This window comes from Triturus cristatus, chromosome 4_1, assembly GCF_964204655.1.
Source record: "Triturus cristatus chromosome 4_1, aTriCri1.1, whole genome shotgun sequence".
Lineage (NCBI taxonomy): Eukaryota > Metazoa > Chordata > Amphibia > Caudata > Salamandridae > Triturus > Triturus cristatus.
Genome location: NC_140585.1, coordinates 323172930 through 323188257, shown reverse-complemented (window position 1 = coordinate 323188257; position 15328 = coordinate 323172930). Strand labels below are relative to the sequence as shown.

General features: G+C 42.8%; 1 protein-coding gene across 2 annotated transcripts in view; it reads right to left on the bottom strand.

Annotated features, from left to right (window-relative positions):
* The window catches only part of LOC146854875 (sodium- and chloride-dependent GABA transporter 2-like), a 494662-nt gene that overhangs the window by 75614 nt on the left and 403720 nt on the right, over positions 1 to 15328 (bottom strand). For both annotated transcript variants that reach the window (XM_085652278.1, XM_085652279.1), the window contains one exon: positions 14971 to 15083. In XM_085652278.1, the coding sequence (XP_085508404.1) occupies positions 14971 to 15083 (113 nt within the window). The remainder of the gene's footprint in view (positions 1 to 14970; positions 15084 to 15328) is intronic.

The following is a 15328-nucleotide window of genomic DNA, read 5'->3' as shown; positions in this document are numbered from 1 at the left end:
ACTGCAGCTTTGAAGGAACTGCTGTCCTCCTGTGCTGACCTCTGGCCCTCTTGCCTGGATGAAGAGGAGGACTGGATCTGTATCTCTAGAACCCAGGACGCCAGAGTGACTCTAAGGGCCAGTTGGCTGGCCTCCTGATCTGAAACCTTTGTTACACAGCAGGCTCCCAACCACCCTTGAAACTCCACCTGGACTCTACCATCTGTGAGTATACCCTGCCAAGTGGTGCTATCCCAGTCATGGGCCCTTGGAAGTGGACCTAAAGTGTTCTACCAGCCTCTGTGGACCCAGTGGTACAGACGCATCTTCTTTGCTGCGTGGCGCAACCCCGAGCATCCCCAATGCTGGGTGGATTGGATCTGCCACAAAGACCCCATCACCTTCACACCCCTCAGCCTCTTCAGAACTGACGCTGAGTGAAGCATACTCGGCACTGACCCTTACATCCCTCATCAACAGCAGCCTTGACGATGATGCCAGACTAGGCATGGCAGCCTCACAGCTCCGCGGAACCGACACATCACCTCATCTGCCGGACTTCACTTTGCAAGACCCTGTTGACGAGATCCTCAATGACACAGTACCTCTCATTGTAGCCGTGCCACATCATAAACACAGAACCTCGTAACACTTCGCAAACCAGGATTTGGGGTACTCTGTTGATCAGGCCTAACTGTGTCCCTGTAGCCGGCCTGTGCTCCATTGTGATCAGCCTAAACTCGTGAATTTGGCCCAAGTCCGGCACAAGCAGATATTCATAGTTGGCGATTTGTGCTTTTTGGCACCATATTTACTGGAACCTTTAAAACTGCACACCTCCGGTCATACTAATTGGATTTTTTTCGTTTTGTTCTTGTTTTATTTATTGAAACTGACTCTATTTTTCTAACTTGGTGTAAGATCATCTTTGTGTGGGATTTTCACTTAATTACTGATTTGTTACACAAATACTTTAGACATTGCCTCTGAATAAAGCCTGACTGCTGAGTGCCAAGCTACCAGAGGGTGGAGCACAGGTTCATTTAGGGTTGGCTTGTGCCTCACCCTGACAAGGATTGTGGTTGTTGCTTGACCAGGGCTCACACCCTAGTTAACCAGTAATGAAAAGAGGCAGAAAAGTGGAGGACAAAGGTTTGAAGTGATCAAAGATCGAGTGGAGCCCAAGGTAAAAATGGAATACCATCATCTGTATTTAAATAGGGTGAAGAATTTTGGTAGTCATGGCTGAATCCCTTGTTCAGGGCCTCGTTGTTAGCACAGTCAATCATGGAATCATGGCAGGGGTCAATTTTACACCCACTTTACAAGAACAAGGATAGCAGATTAGAGTCCTCTAATTATGGCAAAATTTCACTACTGCACAAGAACATCATTAGACTACAGATAATATTGCATTAATTTCCTATTTAGTCCTAAAAGCCACTAGCTCCCAGAAACCTCCTTTATTGGGCTGTTTCGTTGATTATACTGCTGCTTTCGACAAGATGATAGGTATATTTTATAGAGTAAGATGGCAGCCTGGGGCATTTCATTGACCATCCTTCTGGATATAATCTTCTTATATTCTAATACCTAAGTCTGGGTTAAGGTCCTGAAAAGGGCGCACTGTCTCAAAAAAGATCTTTGCAAGTAGCAGGGCACGCCTTGCTCCTCTAATATTTAGCCTTTACACTACAGACATCGAGCCAGCTGTTGGGAAGGTAAGATTGTTTCCTATAAAGGTCATGAACGCCTATATACAAATCTGACATTATGTAGACACCATTGTCCTTCTTGATCAAATATACATAGGGCTGCAAGGGGGCACCTAAACAAACTATTTGCCAATAACTGTGGTTATAAGCTTGAATTAAATCCATTTAATTCTAGTGTCATGATTTTTGGAATGGTCCCGATGAAAGCAGAGAATACATATATATCTGACCCATTCCAATGAAAGTATTCTGCATGCTAAATATCTGGGCATTGGGCTGCGAGGAAAGGCGCACCGCGATATCACCTGGCGAAGTTAAGGTATAAAGGAACTTCCGTGGCATACACTCTTTTTAGGCTTAACGTCAAACTCCAAAGTCCTTCGGCCACCTCAGTCCTACATGACGCTAAAGCAAAATTAATTTCTTCTATGTTCTATAGCCACCAGGCCATTCCAGGCAGTTTTGCTTCCATGTCAGATTTGATAAGTGTAATACTTTTCAGAGACTGTTTCAAAGGCAAACCTTTTAGCATGTATCTCCCTGGTGAAAAAGACAAAGCCAGGATCAGTGAAAGCAATAATCAGGTTATTACTGATACAGGATATGCCCTCCTAAAAAACCCTGGGCATCATACTTTCTATTCTCCATTAATGAGCTGGAGGCACGGTCATATTGGGAACATGGTTTTCCTCACACTGCCTTCAAATCGGCCCTGGAAACACAAGTCCTATTGCTTCGTAGGATTGTGATACATCTGCCCTAGCCACCTCCAAGTATTCAGGGTAAATCGTGGACTTATATAACACAATGGCACCACAGCAATATTTATTGAAGTCCCTGCAAAACTCATCTAGACTATCTTTTATCCTTATGCAATCCTTATTAATTTCCCATTAAAGAACTGAAATGATAGTGGAAGTGCCAGCAGGCACAGAATTATAGGTGCAGACTATGCAACTATCTGCCTGATTCACAAAGGTAAAGTTACACCAAAAGTCTAACTTTAGACCTCATGATTCTCCCACAGCCCCCACCCAGGGACCCTTACCTCCAGTAACTGAATTGGTGATTGAGGTGAGGGGACAAAATCCAAATGTGTAATCACAGGTCGGTAACTGTGTCATGTGTTTCCTACATGGCCCATTGCAATTCTCTTTATGTTAGCATAATTGTGCACATTGTAGGCTGCATCTTCCTTTGCAAATGTTACTATATAAGTATTCTTGCTTCTGTAACAAATCATATTTTTACACAGAACCTGCATATGTTTTCGTGTTCTGTTCTTTTATTGGGATTTAGTCTGCACATCACATACATGGTCAAACAACAATGCTCCTTGATATTTTCTCTGGTCAGGCACTAGCCCCTAGACATAACATGAGAATGCAGCTGTTTTTTATGTGCACGCATGCCTTGTCATATAGATGAGCACAGAGGTCCAAAATCACACATGGAGCAAGAGTACAGAGTAGAGAGACAAGAGCACTGTGTCAATCGAGATGTAGAACATTCTTCTGTATATGCTAAGGTACGGAGTCCACCACTAATCCCAGATATCGTTGATATATAATCATTAATCTTGACTAGAAGTGGAGGGGGGTTAGACAACTCTGTCTTAAACATGGTTTATTAACCATGCTAACAATATTTTTGGAATGCAATTGTTTTCTAATTGTGGTAGGAATACTGCATTTTAGAGCACAATTCCTCTGTCTTATTTATCTTATTGTGTACAAGTACGAGTGAGAGAGCGAAAGGGTGTGTCCCTGTTATCTCGATCCCTGAGAGGGTTGTGTTATGGGGTGCCAATTCACCTGTCCCTCAGGTAAAGTTAGGCGAGCAAGTGAGGCACTATAGCTACTCGGACTCGGGCTCATAGATACTGCGGTGGTAGGGTGACCTAGTCCCTAATCACTTATAATAATAATAATAATATTATTATTAATAATAATAATAATAATAATAATAATAAACAAATTTATAAAGAGCATGGTTACACTGACTAGTGTGTCCCCGCACTGCGGTACAAAGAGGCAATGTTCCGGAAAAAGGAAGAGAGAGCAGAGACAGCTTAAACAGGAGGGCTAACAGAGGGAAAAAGCCAAGTTTTCCGCTCCTTTCGGAAGATAGTCTCCGAAACCTCCAACCGGAGCCCCATGGGGAGTTTATTCCATTGCTTTGCTGCTAAAAAGCGAAAGGAGCAACCACCCATACTTGCTTTCTTGATAGATGAAAACTTACCTGCCCCGTCCCGCTGGATCTTAGTTGACGGGTCGGGGAATAGGGGGTTAGTAGATCATGCAAGTAGGTGGGCCCCTTTCTTTGTAGGATACGATGGCTGACACAAAGAGCCTTAAACAGAATTCGCTCCCTTACCGGAAGCCAGTGAAGGGAAGCTAAGGCCTTATTAGAAGGGGCTCTCTTGTGTAACATCAGAACGAGACGCGCAGCTGCATTCTGGATACGTTGGAGTCGCTGTATACATTTTGTATTAGCTCCCAGATAAAGTGTGTTTCCATAATCCAGGCGTGATGTCACCAGAGCATGAACCATGGTTTTCCTAGCTGTAATTGGCAGCACATCTAACTTATAGTTAAAACAGTCTTTTTAAGACAACAGAGTTTCAAGGATCCCAAGCCCAATGACACATTATTGCAGTTAAAAGATTATTTGTGCCTTTCCTTCCCACAATACCACTCAGTATTGCGGTGCTTCAAATCCCTATTTATTCCGCTCACTTACCCCACAGCTTTGGTATACGACGTTTTCAGCTTTGCAGCACCAGTCAAGGACCGCCTCCCATTCTGTGACCCTTGGGGGTTGTGCCACCCCCTTGCGATACTCCTTTTAGCTACAATATCGGTTAACATTAACCATATCTTGGTGTATTTTGGCCATGGGGTGTCCCCGTCACGCATAATAGACGCCATTGGGCATCTAGTGGGACCTTTTGACCCATCACCTTGGACATCACGCAGAGTTTGTAAAAACAGCAACCACCCCACTACAGCACCTAATGCAACTATCAGTATTGCTCCGACTCATATGGTGGAGCATGATCAGTGTAAGATTTGGAGTTGTATGAGGCAAAACCGTGCTTTTCTGTCCACCTCCCAAGGGCTCTGTATTGCCTCTGCCCAGTCGCCATTCCCCAGGACACTGATTTCTGTCTCCCATGCCTCCCCTGGGGGTCAGGGGTGTTAGTCATTATCTTTTATATGAGGGAAGTAGCCTTTTCCAAGATCGGTTCTAACAGCACCCTGTCCTCGAGCGTTGAGTATTCAGGTAATTGATTGCCCACTCTCATGTGGTTCTTTAGTATATGTTTTAGTTGCAAGTATCAGAACCATTACGAATCTGGCTTTTGGTATTCCGTCTGTAGGTCCATCAGTTCCACCATCACCTGTCCTCTCCAGACATCTCCTAACTGGTCAATAACCAGTACCTCCCACAGGAGGAAACCTTGCAGTCTGCCCACCTCTTGTAGGAGGTCGCTATACCAGAGGGGAGTCCGTTTAGTCAGTCTGCCCTCCCAACTGAAGAATTTAGTCACCTTCTTCCATATTCATACTGTCATTTGTGTATTTATTGGCAGGCTGCTATCCATCTTTCTACAGTATAGTGCCCCAGGGTACCCCATCCACCCCATTGAATAGTGGTCAACCCAATAGGCAGGCTCTTCTCTCCCCCCAAACACCCAGTGGTTAAGTGTAACCAACTGTGATGTCCAGTAGTATTTCTGAATATTGTTGTATTCCATATAGGTACCATAATATAAGCCTCGGTAACTTCATTACCCTTCACCTATATTCTTCCCTACATTACACTTGTCACGGTTTACAAGGACTGACCTTTTACCCAAGTGCTACACTGAATTAAGAATGCGGGTTTTCCCTAGTACGAAATCTCATACATTATGCATGAGGATTCTTGGAAGCACAGCAGGACTACCATCTCCTGTATAAAATCTATGTACAAAGTTCATGCAAAATGCCATCGTTAAGGTGACACAGTAACACAGAAGGGTAGGACCCCTGTGGAGACCTATGGGTATATAAACATCACATCTTGCTAAGATAAGACAGAGGAGACCAAGGCTTCCTGACAGACACACTGACCAGAGACACTGAGGTTCCTGCATGCAGACACTCCAGCTCGCAGTGGTCTAAAACATCCCTCGTGGGGTGTCCAACTTGAGACCAGGACGGGGTCCCACAGTCTCTCACCTCAGTTAATGGTGTTGGCTGAATCCTAGAGGGATTCAAGGCTTAACATCTACATACATGCTAGTTACACTTAGGTACATCTAGTTGGGGAAGTATCGTAGGAGTATGCATCATGTGTTTTATATACTCGTATGTATTCATGATTATTGTAAGATGGTAGAGCTATACCATCTATTTACCTTTATAGTACTGCTGATCATTTATATCTTATACTGCTGAGCAGTTGTTGAAGCTCATTTATTTTACACCAGAATAACAACTGTTCAATAAATGCTTATTCAAAACCCCCAGCCTAAGTAAGCACAAGTGACTGAGTGAAAGGTAGTATATAGCAAGGTAAAGGATGACAACGCCATGTCTTGCAAAAATAAACGATTTTAATGTTCAGCTGCTGGACGCGTTTCGCCTGTCCTGCAGGCTTGTTCACCAACAGTTAGCAGTAAAGTTTTCCACCATTTTGAAACACTCATTGCGTGTCACATGTGCAAAGACTACAAATGCAGTATATAAGACAACAGACTGGTAGTTCTACGTTCCAAACATGGATTCATGATTAAAAACACAGTGTTCCGCATCAAAATTCAGGAATTAAATTGTTGAATTCATTAATACAAATTGCGCGTCAATTTATGAGCTCAAATTAGAAAAGCTCAGAAATGAAAATATAAACGGAAGTGTGAGATGCGGGTCAAAATATGACTCTTAGTAATACTGTATGATCAGACACACATATATCGCTTTATATATATATATATATTTTTCCACGGTCATTAGGGAGCAGGGTTGTCATGTTCAATGTTTGCCAGGAACTATTCTCTCCTTGGTAGGAGGAGATTCTAGTGGCACTGTTAGCTAGTTGGTACAAAAGGCCAACATACCCGTTGGGGGTGATAAGGGTTTGTCTGACACAAATCCTACAGTGCATGTCTGACACTAATCCTACAGTGTTTGTTGTCTAAACCCTCAGATCCTGCATACTTTTTATAGGAACTATACGACAATATCTGGAATTGCTAGTCCTCCCTCGACCAATCCATGCTGCAGCTTGCGGAGGGCTATCCTGGAGCTTCTCCCGTACTATAAGAGATGTCTTATTTCCGTGTCAAACTTCTGGGAAAAATTTCAACGATATCCTACATGGGGTGTTCTGGAGGACATATAGGAGGTGCAGAAGCGCCAACATTTTAAAGACAGTCACTCTTTCCATCAGTGAGAGTGATAGCGTCCTCCAATGTTAGATGTCTCTACCTAGCCTGAGTTGCTGGGGGAATAAATTGTCTCCCAAAAAATCGGGATTGGAACAAGAGACCACGATGCCCAGATATTTAAACTTATGCTTGACCAAGTCAGCTCTCTCGCAGGACGGCAGGGTCGGAGTGGCCCAACCAACACAAACACAAGATACTTATCCCAATGTATCCGATAGCCAGAATAACTGCTGAACAATTGAAATATGTGAAGCATGCGATTAATTGAGGACTGTGGGTTTTACAACATATAATAGTATTTTATCAGCATACAGTGATATTTTTTCCTCCCACTCTCCCCCCCACAGAAATTCCACTTATCAGTGAGTATCCCCTAACCCATGCCACCAGGGGCTCTAACTCGATAGCGAAGAGCATGGGGGAGATGGGGCATCCTTCTCTCATACCCGTGTACAGTGCCGCTGGCCTGGACACCACCCTGTTCATTTGTACTCTTGACAGAGGGTTTGTGTAGAGGAGCCAAACCCAAGCACAAAACCTAGGACACAAAAAACACTCCAGTACTGCGAACAGGTATGGCCACTCAAAGTTATTGAATGCCATTCGGGCGTCTAACGACAGGACCACTGCATCCTCGTCTGGCCTACTCTTGGTAATGTTCAATTCTCCAAACAGGCGTCACAAATTAAGCCTGGTGCTTCTGTGGGGCATAAAGCCTGATTGATCGGGGTGAATTATAGATGTTATCACTCTGTTGTGTCTGGTCGTTATTACCTTGGCCAGCACCTTTGCTTTCATATTCAATAGTGACATTGGCCTGTATGAAGTACATTCTTCCGGGGGTTTGCCCTGCTCTGGAATGACTACCACCATGGCTAGCCGCTGGTCCACTGGTAGATCACCCTGCTCCAATGCCTCCTGGAACATACTATGCATATGTGGGGCCACCAACATTGCTAATTCCTTATATAATTCAGCCGTTAGACCGTTAGGCCCAGCTGCCTTGCCCGACTGTAAAGCTCTAATTACACAGCTTATTTCCACTGCAGTGTCATCCTTGTCCATCTCCTCCTGATTCTCCAATGAGGACTTTAGCACAATCTGCCCCCACCAAAGTGATGTGGACATATACAGTTGTTCAGAGTGGTTCGGGAACATTGCAGCTATCTCCTCACCGGTCCTACAGATGTCACAGTGAGGGCGGCCTGATCTCTATCACCCAGTTCCTCTCTCCATCTCTTTTTTCTTGCCATACCATTAGTTTAGTAGCATTGTCATCGACTTCAATGATTCTCCACTCAGTCACCCTAGCGTGCCCCCTGGCTTTCCCTTCAGTAACATCACGCATCTCCTGTTTGGATGGTCATCAGATGCTGCAATGAATACCTCAGGGTTCTTCGCGGCACACAGTGCTGAATCCTTTTCCTAATATAGAAGGCACCAGTATCATTAGGGACCTGAAAGCCAGGACCAGACCTTTAAATTAGATCCTCTTGCGGGCCGGCTGCCAGTGCAGTGACTTCAGATGGATAGACATTTGCGCTCTGGGTCCTACCATGAGAATTGCTCTGGCCGCCGCATTCTGTACCACCTGCAGGCCATTTAATAAATAATACGGTTGGCCCAGGTACAAGATGTTGACGTATTCCAGCCTTGATACAATCAGGGCTTGGACTACAGTCTTCCTGTACGTAACTGACAGCAGGGAAAGAAAATTTGTTAACATTTTTAACAGGCCAAAGCAGGTACCGGAAACTGTTTGGATCTGAGCCTTCATAGATAAAATAGCATCTAGCTTGATCCCTAAGTTCTTCACTGTGCTTACTGAGGCCACAGGGGGAGACATATCCTGAGGCCACCACTGGCGCCATACTTCGCATGGTGAGGGACTGAAGAAAATGATCTCCGATTTCTCCGGGTTGCACTTTAAATGGTTCTGCCTTAGCCAGGAGAACACCTCCGTCAAGCTGATGTTTATCTCACCGCCTCTAAAATCGGTGCCCTTATCACAGGTGAACAGCAATTGTGTATCATCTGCATGTGTTACTATTTTAGAGCCGTGTGCCTCAGCTAGAAGTGCAAGGGGAGCCATATATACATTAAAGAGTGTCGGGCTCAGGATCGATCCCTGCTGAACCCCTACCTTCATGAGGGGATTGGGGCTGCAAAGGGAGGGGACCAAATTGTTTGCTGTTGGTCTCTAAGAAAGGGAGAAATCCACATGAGTACCGTGCCACCAACGCCGCACTCTTGGAGTCTCTGCAAGAGCCGGTAGTGTGGCACGGTATCAAAGGCCACGGAGAGGTCCAACAGTATCAGTACCGCTTTTCCCCTTTTATCTAGTTTCTCTTTAATAGCTTCAGAGACTTCCAATAGGGCTGTTTCTGTACTAAAATTCACTCTGAAACCCGACTGACTATAATGGAGTACATGGTTGGCTTCCACAAATTACGTGGTGACTTAATTCACATATTTTTCCAAGGCTTTGGAAAAAAAGGGAAGTAATGATATCCGCCTATAATTAGAGGCCACCAAAGGGTCTGCCGAAGGCTTCTTTAGTAGAGGGAGCATTTTTGCATTTTTCCAGCTATCTGGCACCTGCCCCTTTTGCAGTGAGGTATTCAAAATCAGGTTGGCGGCTGAGTTAATATTCCCAGCTATAGATGACAGTACTTCAGCTGGACATGAATCCGAGGGTGAGCATGACTTAAGGATTTTCATTATCTTCAAAGAAATTTCCATGGGAATTGGAGAAAACTGGGTGAGAAAGGGACCTATCACAGGGTTGGTGGGGGTTGATGGCCCTGTAATTGCTTCCTTCACCAGGAGCAGAGCCTCAAAGGAATCTTGAATAATTTAGATTTTATCGTGAACATAACATACAAAATGATTGATCCACTCACTGGTGGAGGTAAATGGACTGTCCACCGCACTTGGGGATGACAAATCTTTTATAATTTTAAAGATTTCTTTGCTTTTTCCCCAGCTAACTCGATTTTGGAAGAGAAAAAAAGTTTCTTTTCTTCGCAAATTTTATTATAGTGGACTCCCAGGGCCAGTTTGTAGCTAGTTTTTTTCTCGGGATTGAAATTATTCCACCACACTCTCTCCATGCGTTTATAGGCACTTTTGCTCTTCCTAAGGGCTTCTGTAAACCAAGGGGCAGATGCCCGGCCGGTTGTAGCTGCGCGAGTGGTGGGGGGCTAGCTCCAGTGTGTGGAGATGTAGCCAGTTCACCAGACATTGCATGTCACCCTCAAGATTGATGCTGAAAGGAATCGGATGCTGCCTAAGTGCACCACTCATGGCATCAGGGGTGATCCGGTGAAATGCACACATTTAAGTGGCAATGCACACATTTAGGAAGGGACGCCCGGTGCCCATGGTATACACCATACATGGACCCACACATTTTAGAGGTGACACTATGTGGTCATTCTTTTCTAAATAATGGTGAATTTAGGAAGGCAGCTGAGAGGGTTTGGAAAACATGTATGACTTGTGCCCAACATAATGTGGTAAAGGGAATAGCTACTCCTTCAGGCCATATTGCCCTAACAGAGGCACCCTTTGAACATTTGTAGATGGATTTCATCACACTGCCTCCAGCGAGTAAGTATTGTATGCACTGGTAGTAGTCTGCATGTTCTCTGGATAGAATCTTATGCAACTAAAAAGTGTGATTCGTCAAATGTAGCAAAATGTTTTGGCTGCCCTTTTTGCTTTCTTCAAACAATGGGCTACAGTTCTTTAATAAGGTGATGGAACTTGTGACAACAGCATTGGCCATACAATTCAAATTTCACTGTGTCTACAACCCAAAGGTGTCAGGGAGAGTAGAGAAGAGAATTGGCATTTTGAAACCCAAAATGGCAAAGATATGCGCAAAAAGTACACTGACTTTGATGGATGATCTGCCCCTAGCCCTCATGAGCAGCAACCTGAACTCCTTTCATTTGCTGAGACCTTATACAATTGTTACTGGACAATTAATGCCAGTTTGGGGGCGCCACTATACTCTGCAACACTGCATTTATCTGATGGCCTAATGAAAAACTATTGCATACAGCTTACTAAAACTGTGCAAACTTTGTACCAACAGGTGAAGCTCATGTTACCCACACCTCTGACAGAAGCCGGTCTCCAAATTGCCCGGGTGAGTGGGAGATGGTAAAGATCTTTCAGGGAAACTACTGCTTAAACCTCAGGCGGAAGGACTTTGTCCAAATCCTATTGGCGACCAACACAGGAATGAACTGGCCTGTTTACAAGCACTGGATCCATGGCTAGCATTTGTAAAGGGCTCCTCCAGCAACAAGTCAAAAATAGCCTAGTGAGCAAGCAGATAGGCTCAGATATAATTTGCATCAAGAGTGCCTTCTAAATCCATCCAATGGTACTAAAGTACTGGGTTTGGCACCCCAGAGGTACTGATGACCTCTGGGGTCCTACTGACACTGAAGATGATCCGCTACATCCTGTTGACCGTTCTGCTATCTGCGGCCCAAGAAAATATGAGACTCATGAAAAGTTCTTGGGAAAACATGCCTGCTACTCGCCTACCCACCAGAATCCTTATGGACTGCTTATACCGCATTTTTAAATAACTATACCAGGGGTACAACCCCGCAACTTTAAACAGATAAAACAATTGGCCATGGCCTATGAGGGAATCTGCCCTCCCCACTATAAACTGACTAATAAGGGTCAAGGTTATCCAGGGTGTAATCAAAATGTATTCTGTGATAACATATATTTCGATTAATGTTACCTTGACAGAATTTTTACGCAAACAAGTAGTGGTTACTAAAGTGATGTGGTTCTATTCCATTTGTTGTGATATATCACAAACATACAACACAGTGTATTACCTAAACCTTTCAGATGATGTCTAAGGTAGCGGACATCATTGCTAAACCACAGGGGAATTGGGCTGTAGTATACGAAGGACCATTTTATGATCACGCAGGGTTCTTATTTTTGCTAAATGGAACATATTCCAATTTTTATAACAGGACTGATGATGTTGGCCTGGGAATAGTACTACCATTTCACACATACATGTCCTGGGACTCGTTGGGTAAGAACATGAACAGATTAATTTTGTGATAGGATTACTGATATAGAAATAATTAACCAAACTGATGTACCTTTGGCTACATATCGCCATGCATAATTACACTCCGAGGGGAAGGAGCCACCGAGAGGAAACATCTAGGGAATATTTTGGATGCAAGCTAGAATTATTATCAAATGAAACAGTAAGGGCCCTAAGGACATAACTATACAACTAGAACTTATGTGTATGTTCTGAGAACAGAACAGACATGCAATTGACTTCATTTTGGCCCTGAAAGGTGGAGCATGCGCTATCAATGGGGATACCTGTATAGTGGGAATAAGGAACATAGAGGGAAACATAACAGCAGCTATAACTGCCATCACGGACAATCTTTAAGGCCTAGTGAAATTATATTGGAGCCTAAATTGGGGTAACTGGGGATGGCTTTTTAAGGATATAGCTATGATTTATTCACTAATGCTAACCTTCTTTATCCTTATCAATATGCTACCAGCATGTATATCCCTTTGCTACCCAGAGAAAGGGTAATTGTGTCTCTATCAGCACCAAATAACTGGAGAGAACAATGTTGGGAACTTGCATTGGAGAAAGAGTGATGATTCAAATTGAGATATAAAATAATACAGATGTTAATGAGATCATTAGAGCAAATTGAACAAATGTTGAACATTAGTTCAAAACTGAGAAATTGAGAAAGAACACTTTTGCCTTCAGTTCCCTTAGCTTACTTGGCTTTCATTTTATAAGACCGTGCCATCAATTTTGTTTAAACGCTTAAAAATGGTTGAATGTTGTGCAATGCAACTGCATAGGAAGGGTATGAATTTCCAAACAATGTTTGTTTTCTTCTAGAGCTCCTGAGAAATTACTCATATGTACCCAAGATGAAGGTGTTAGTTTCACTCACACCCACTTCTCTTAAAATGCTGTCAGTATGTCTGGTTTTTGCCCCAATGTCTAATTTCAAAGAGAATCAGTATTTCCATTGCTAAACTATGCAATCAAGAATGCATAAATGCTTTGCTGTTGTGCAACATGAGTAGAGTACATTTGGGAACTGGTCGTCTGTGTCTCTCAGCTCGAACTTTTATAAATTCTTTCCATAACTGTACCCTAATTCTGTGTTTACAACAGTTACAGAAACTGAGCTTTATCAATTGATTTATTTCTATTATTTAATTTGGTATGTTGGGAATGACTATGCTGTAATCACACTTTTACATTATCTGTTTTTTTTTTTTATAAAGATAATTTTACTGACTACTCTAACTGTGATAGTTAATATACTGGTGATTTGTGTTATGCTAGGAGCAAATGTCTCCTAAGAATACTAATGGTGGGAGGCAGTTATGCGTACAATCTCGCAAGTCACGGAAGTCACGGTTCTTCCAGAACCAAAGAGATGCATTCTTACCATCTGGGACCCACAGATCTCAATCATGTGACTCAGGACTGGGTGACACTAGGTATAACAGTGGCGAAGCGAAACATAGCTCAACACTGGGGTTCCCGATAAGCCCCTGCCCTTCCCCAATGGTGTTGTGACATGCACAATATAATGGTGACTGAAAAATTGGTATATATCCATAGAAGATGCCCCAAGAATTGGACTCGGATATGGGGGAAGTGGAACGCTTACCGTGAACATATCTGTGAAGCCCCAAGTATGGACTTGTCGCTGGATGTAAGTGACTGAATTAAATACCACAGTATGATCTGTGTAGCATAAATAACCTCTGTGGCCGATCAGTGCGGAGCGCTATGGAACCTCTCTGGTAAAAAGTAGCTGTCATACAATTGATAAGTAATGTAAAGAGACAACATGTATGTGAAATTGATTTTATTGATAATACCAGGTTTTGTTATTTATAAAATGCCAATAAAAAAAGTTTAAAAAAAAGAATACTAATGGTCATGAAGACCTTAAAAATAGTACTCTGCCATACTGTGTGGTCAAAGAAAAAAGCATCGACAACTGGTTACTGAGGAGTGTATTTTTTAAAGTCTTGGAGTAGCGTAAATATGAACAAGAAAAAAAACAAGCTTTTGAAATAGTTAACATTATGTAGGAATGAGATAATAGCTCAGCAAAACTTCCTTGAACAATATCTACTGCACATAATTCATTTTGAAGTATTATTAGACTGTCTGATACACTCATTCCATTTACAAATTAATATATTAATTTTTGAATAGTGATTAGCTGGCACAATTAGTAGGTTTTGTGCTTAATATACTACTATTGCAGCTGGATGGTCCACTGAAGTATTATGTGTATGCTTTATATGCAATACCACCACTGAAGAGTGCAAAGTGTTTTTTTGATCATCACAGCATTAAAAGCCATCTTATTGTTGATACTTCTCCATCAGAATTTTGTTTAGGCATTTTTGTATACAACATAAAGCATATACATAATTCTCTAGCAGAACATCAATCGATAACAGAGGTTATCATTTTTTACTACCATCACGTGAGAGAGCAAATTGATTTTGTACACTAGAAAAACATCTGATGCACTCCATCAGTATGTGGATTGGCGCAGTGCTTGAATCATTTTGAGAGTGGCTGTACTAAAATCATGATTTTCTACAAAAGTGCGTGGGGGTACTGCAGGACCTCTGTCATTCCTACTTCTAGCTCATAATTGTATCTGAGGATAAACTTTGTGCCTATTTAATGGTCGATATCTGTGTTTTGATACATGGAAGTAAAAACTAGATTTGTTTTCTGTTTTCTCATTGGTGCAAAGAACTCACCTCGCTATCTAATCCGAGGAGAATAATCATCAGAAAAAAGAGACAGGCCCAAAATGGTGCGAAAGGCATCAGAGAGACAGCTTGTGGATATGCAATGAAAGCCAAGCCAGGACCTGCAACGAAAAGCAAAATTAATGATTAGATCGCTGTAGTAAATAGTCTGACTATGATAATTTCGGTGGCATAGCAAGGGCGCTGTTAGACCTGTCACCCTTATAATGGTCTTCACTCAAACAGTTTGTTGGTTTGCCCATATTTCTGTTGCAGAAACTCAAATTCATTTTGTTGCCCTTAGGACTCTGCATTTTACCACTGCTAACCAGTGCTACAGGGCTTGTACTTACTCCCTTAACCATGA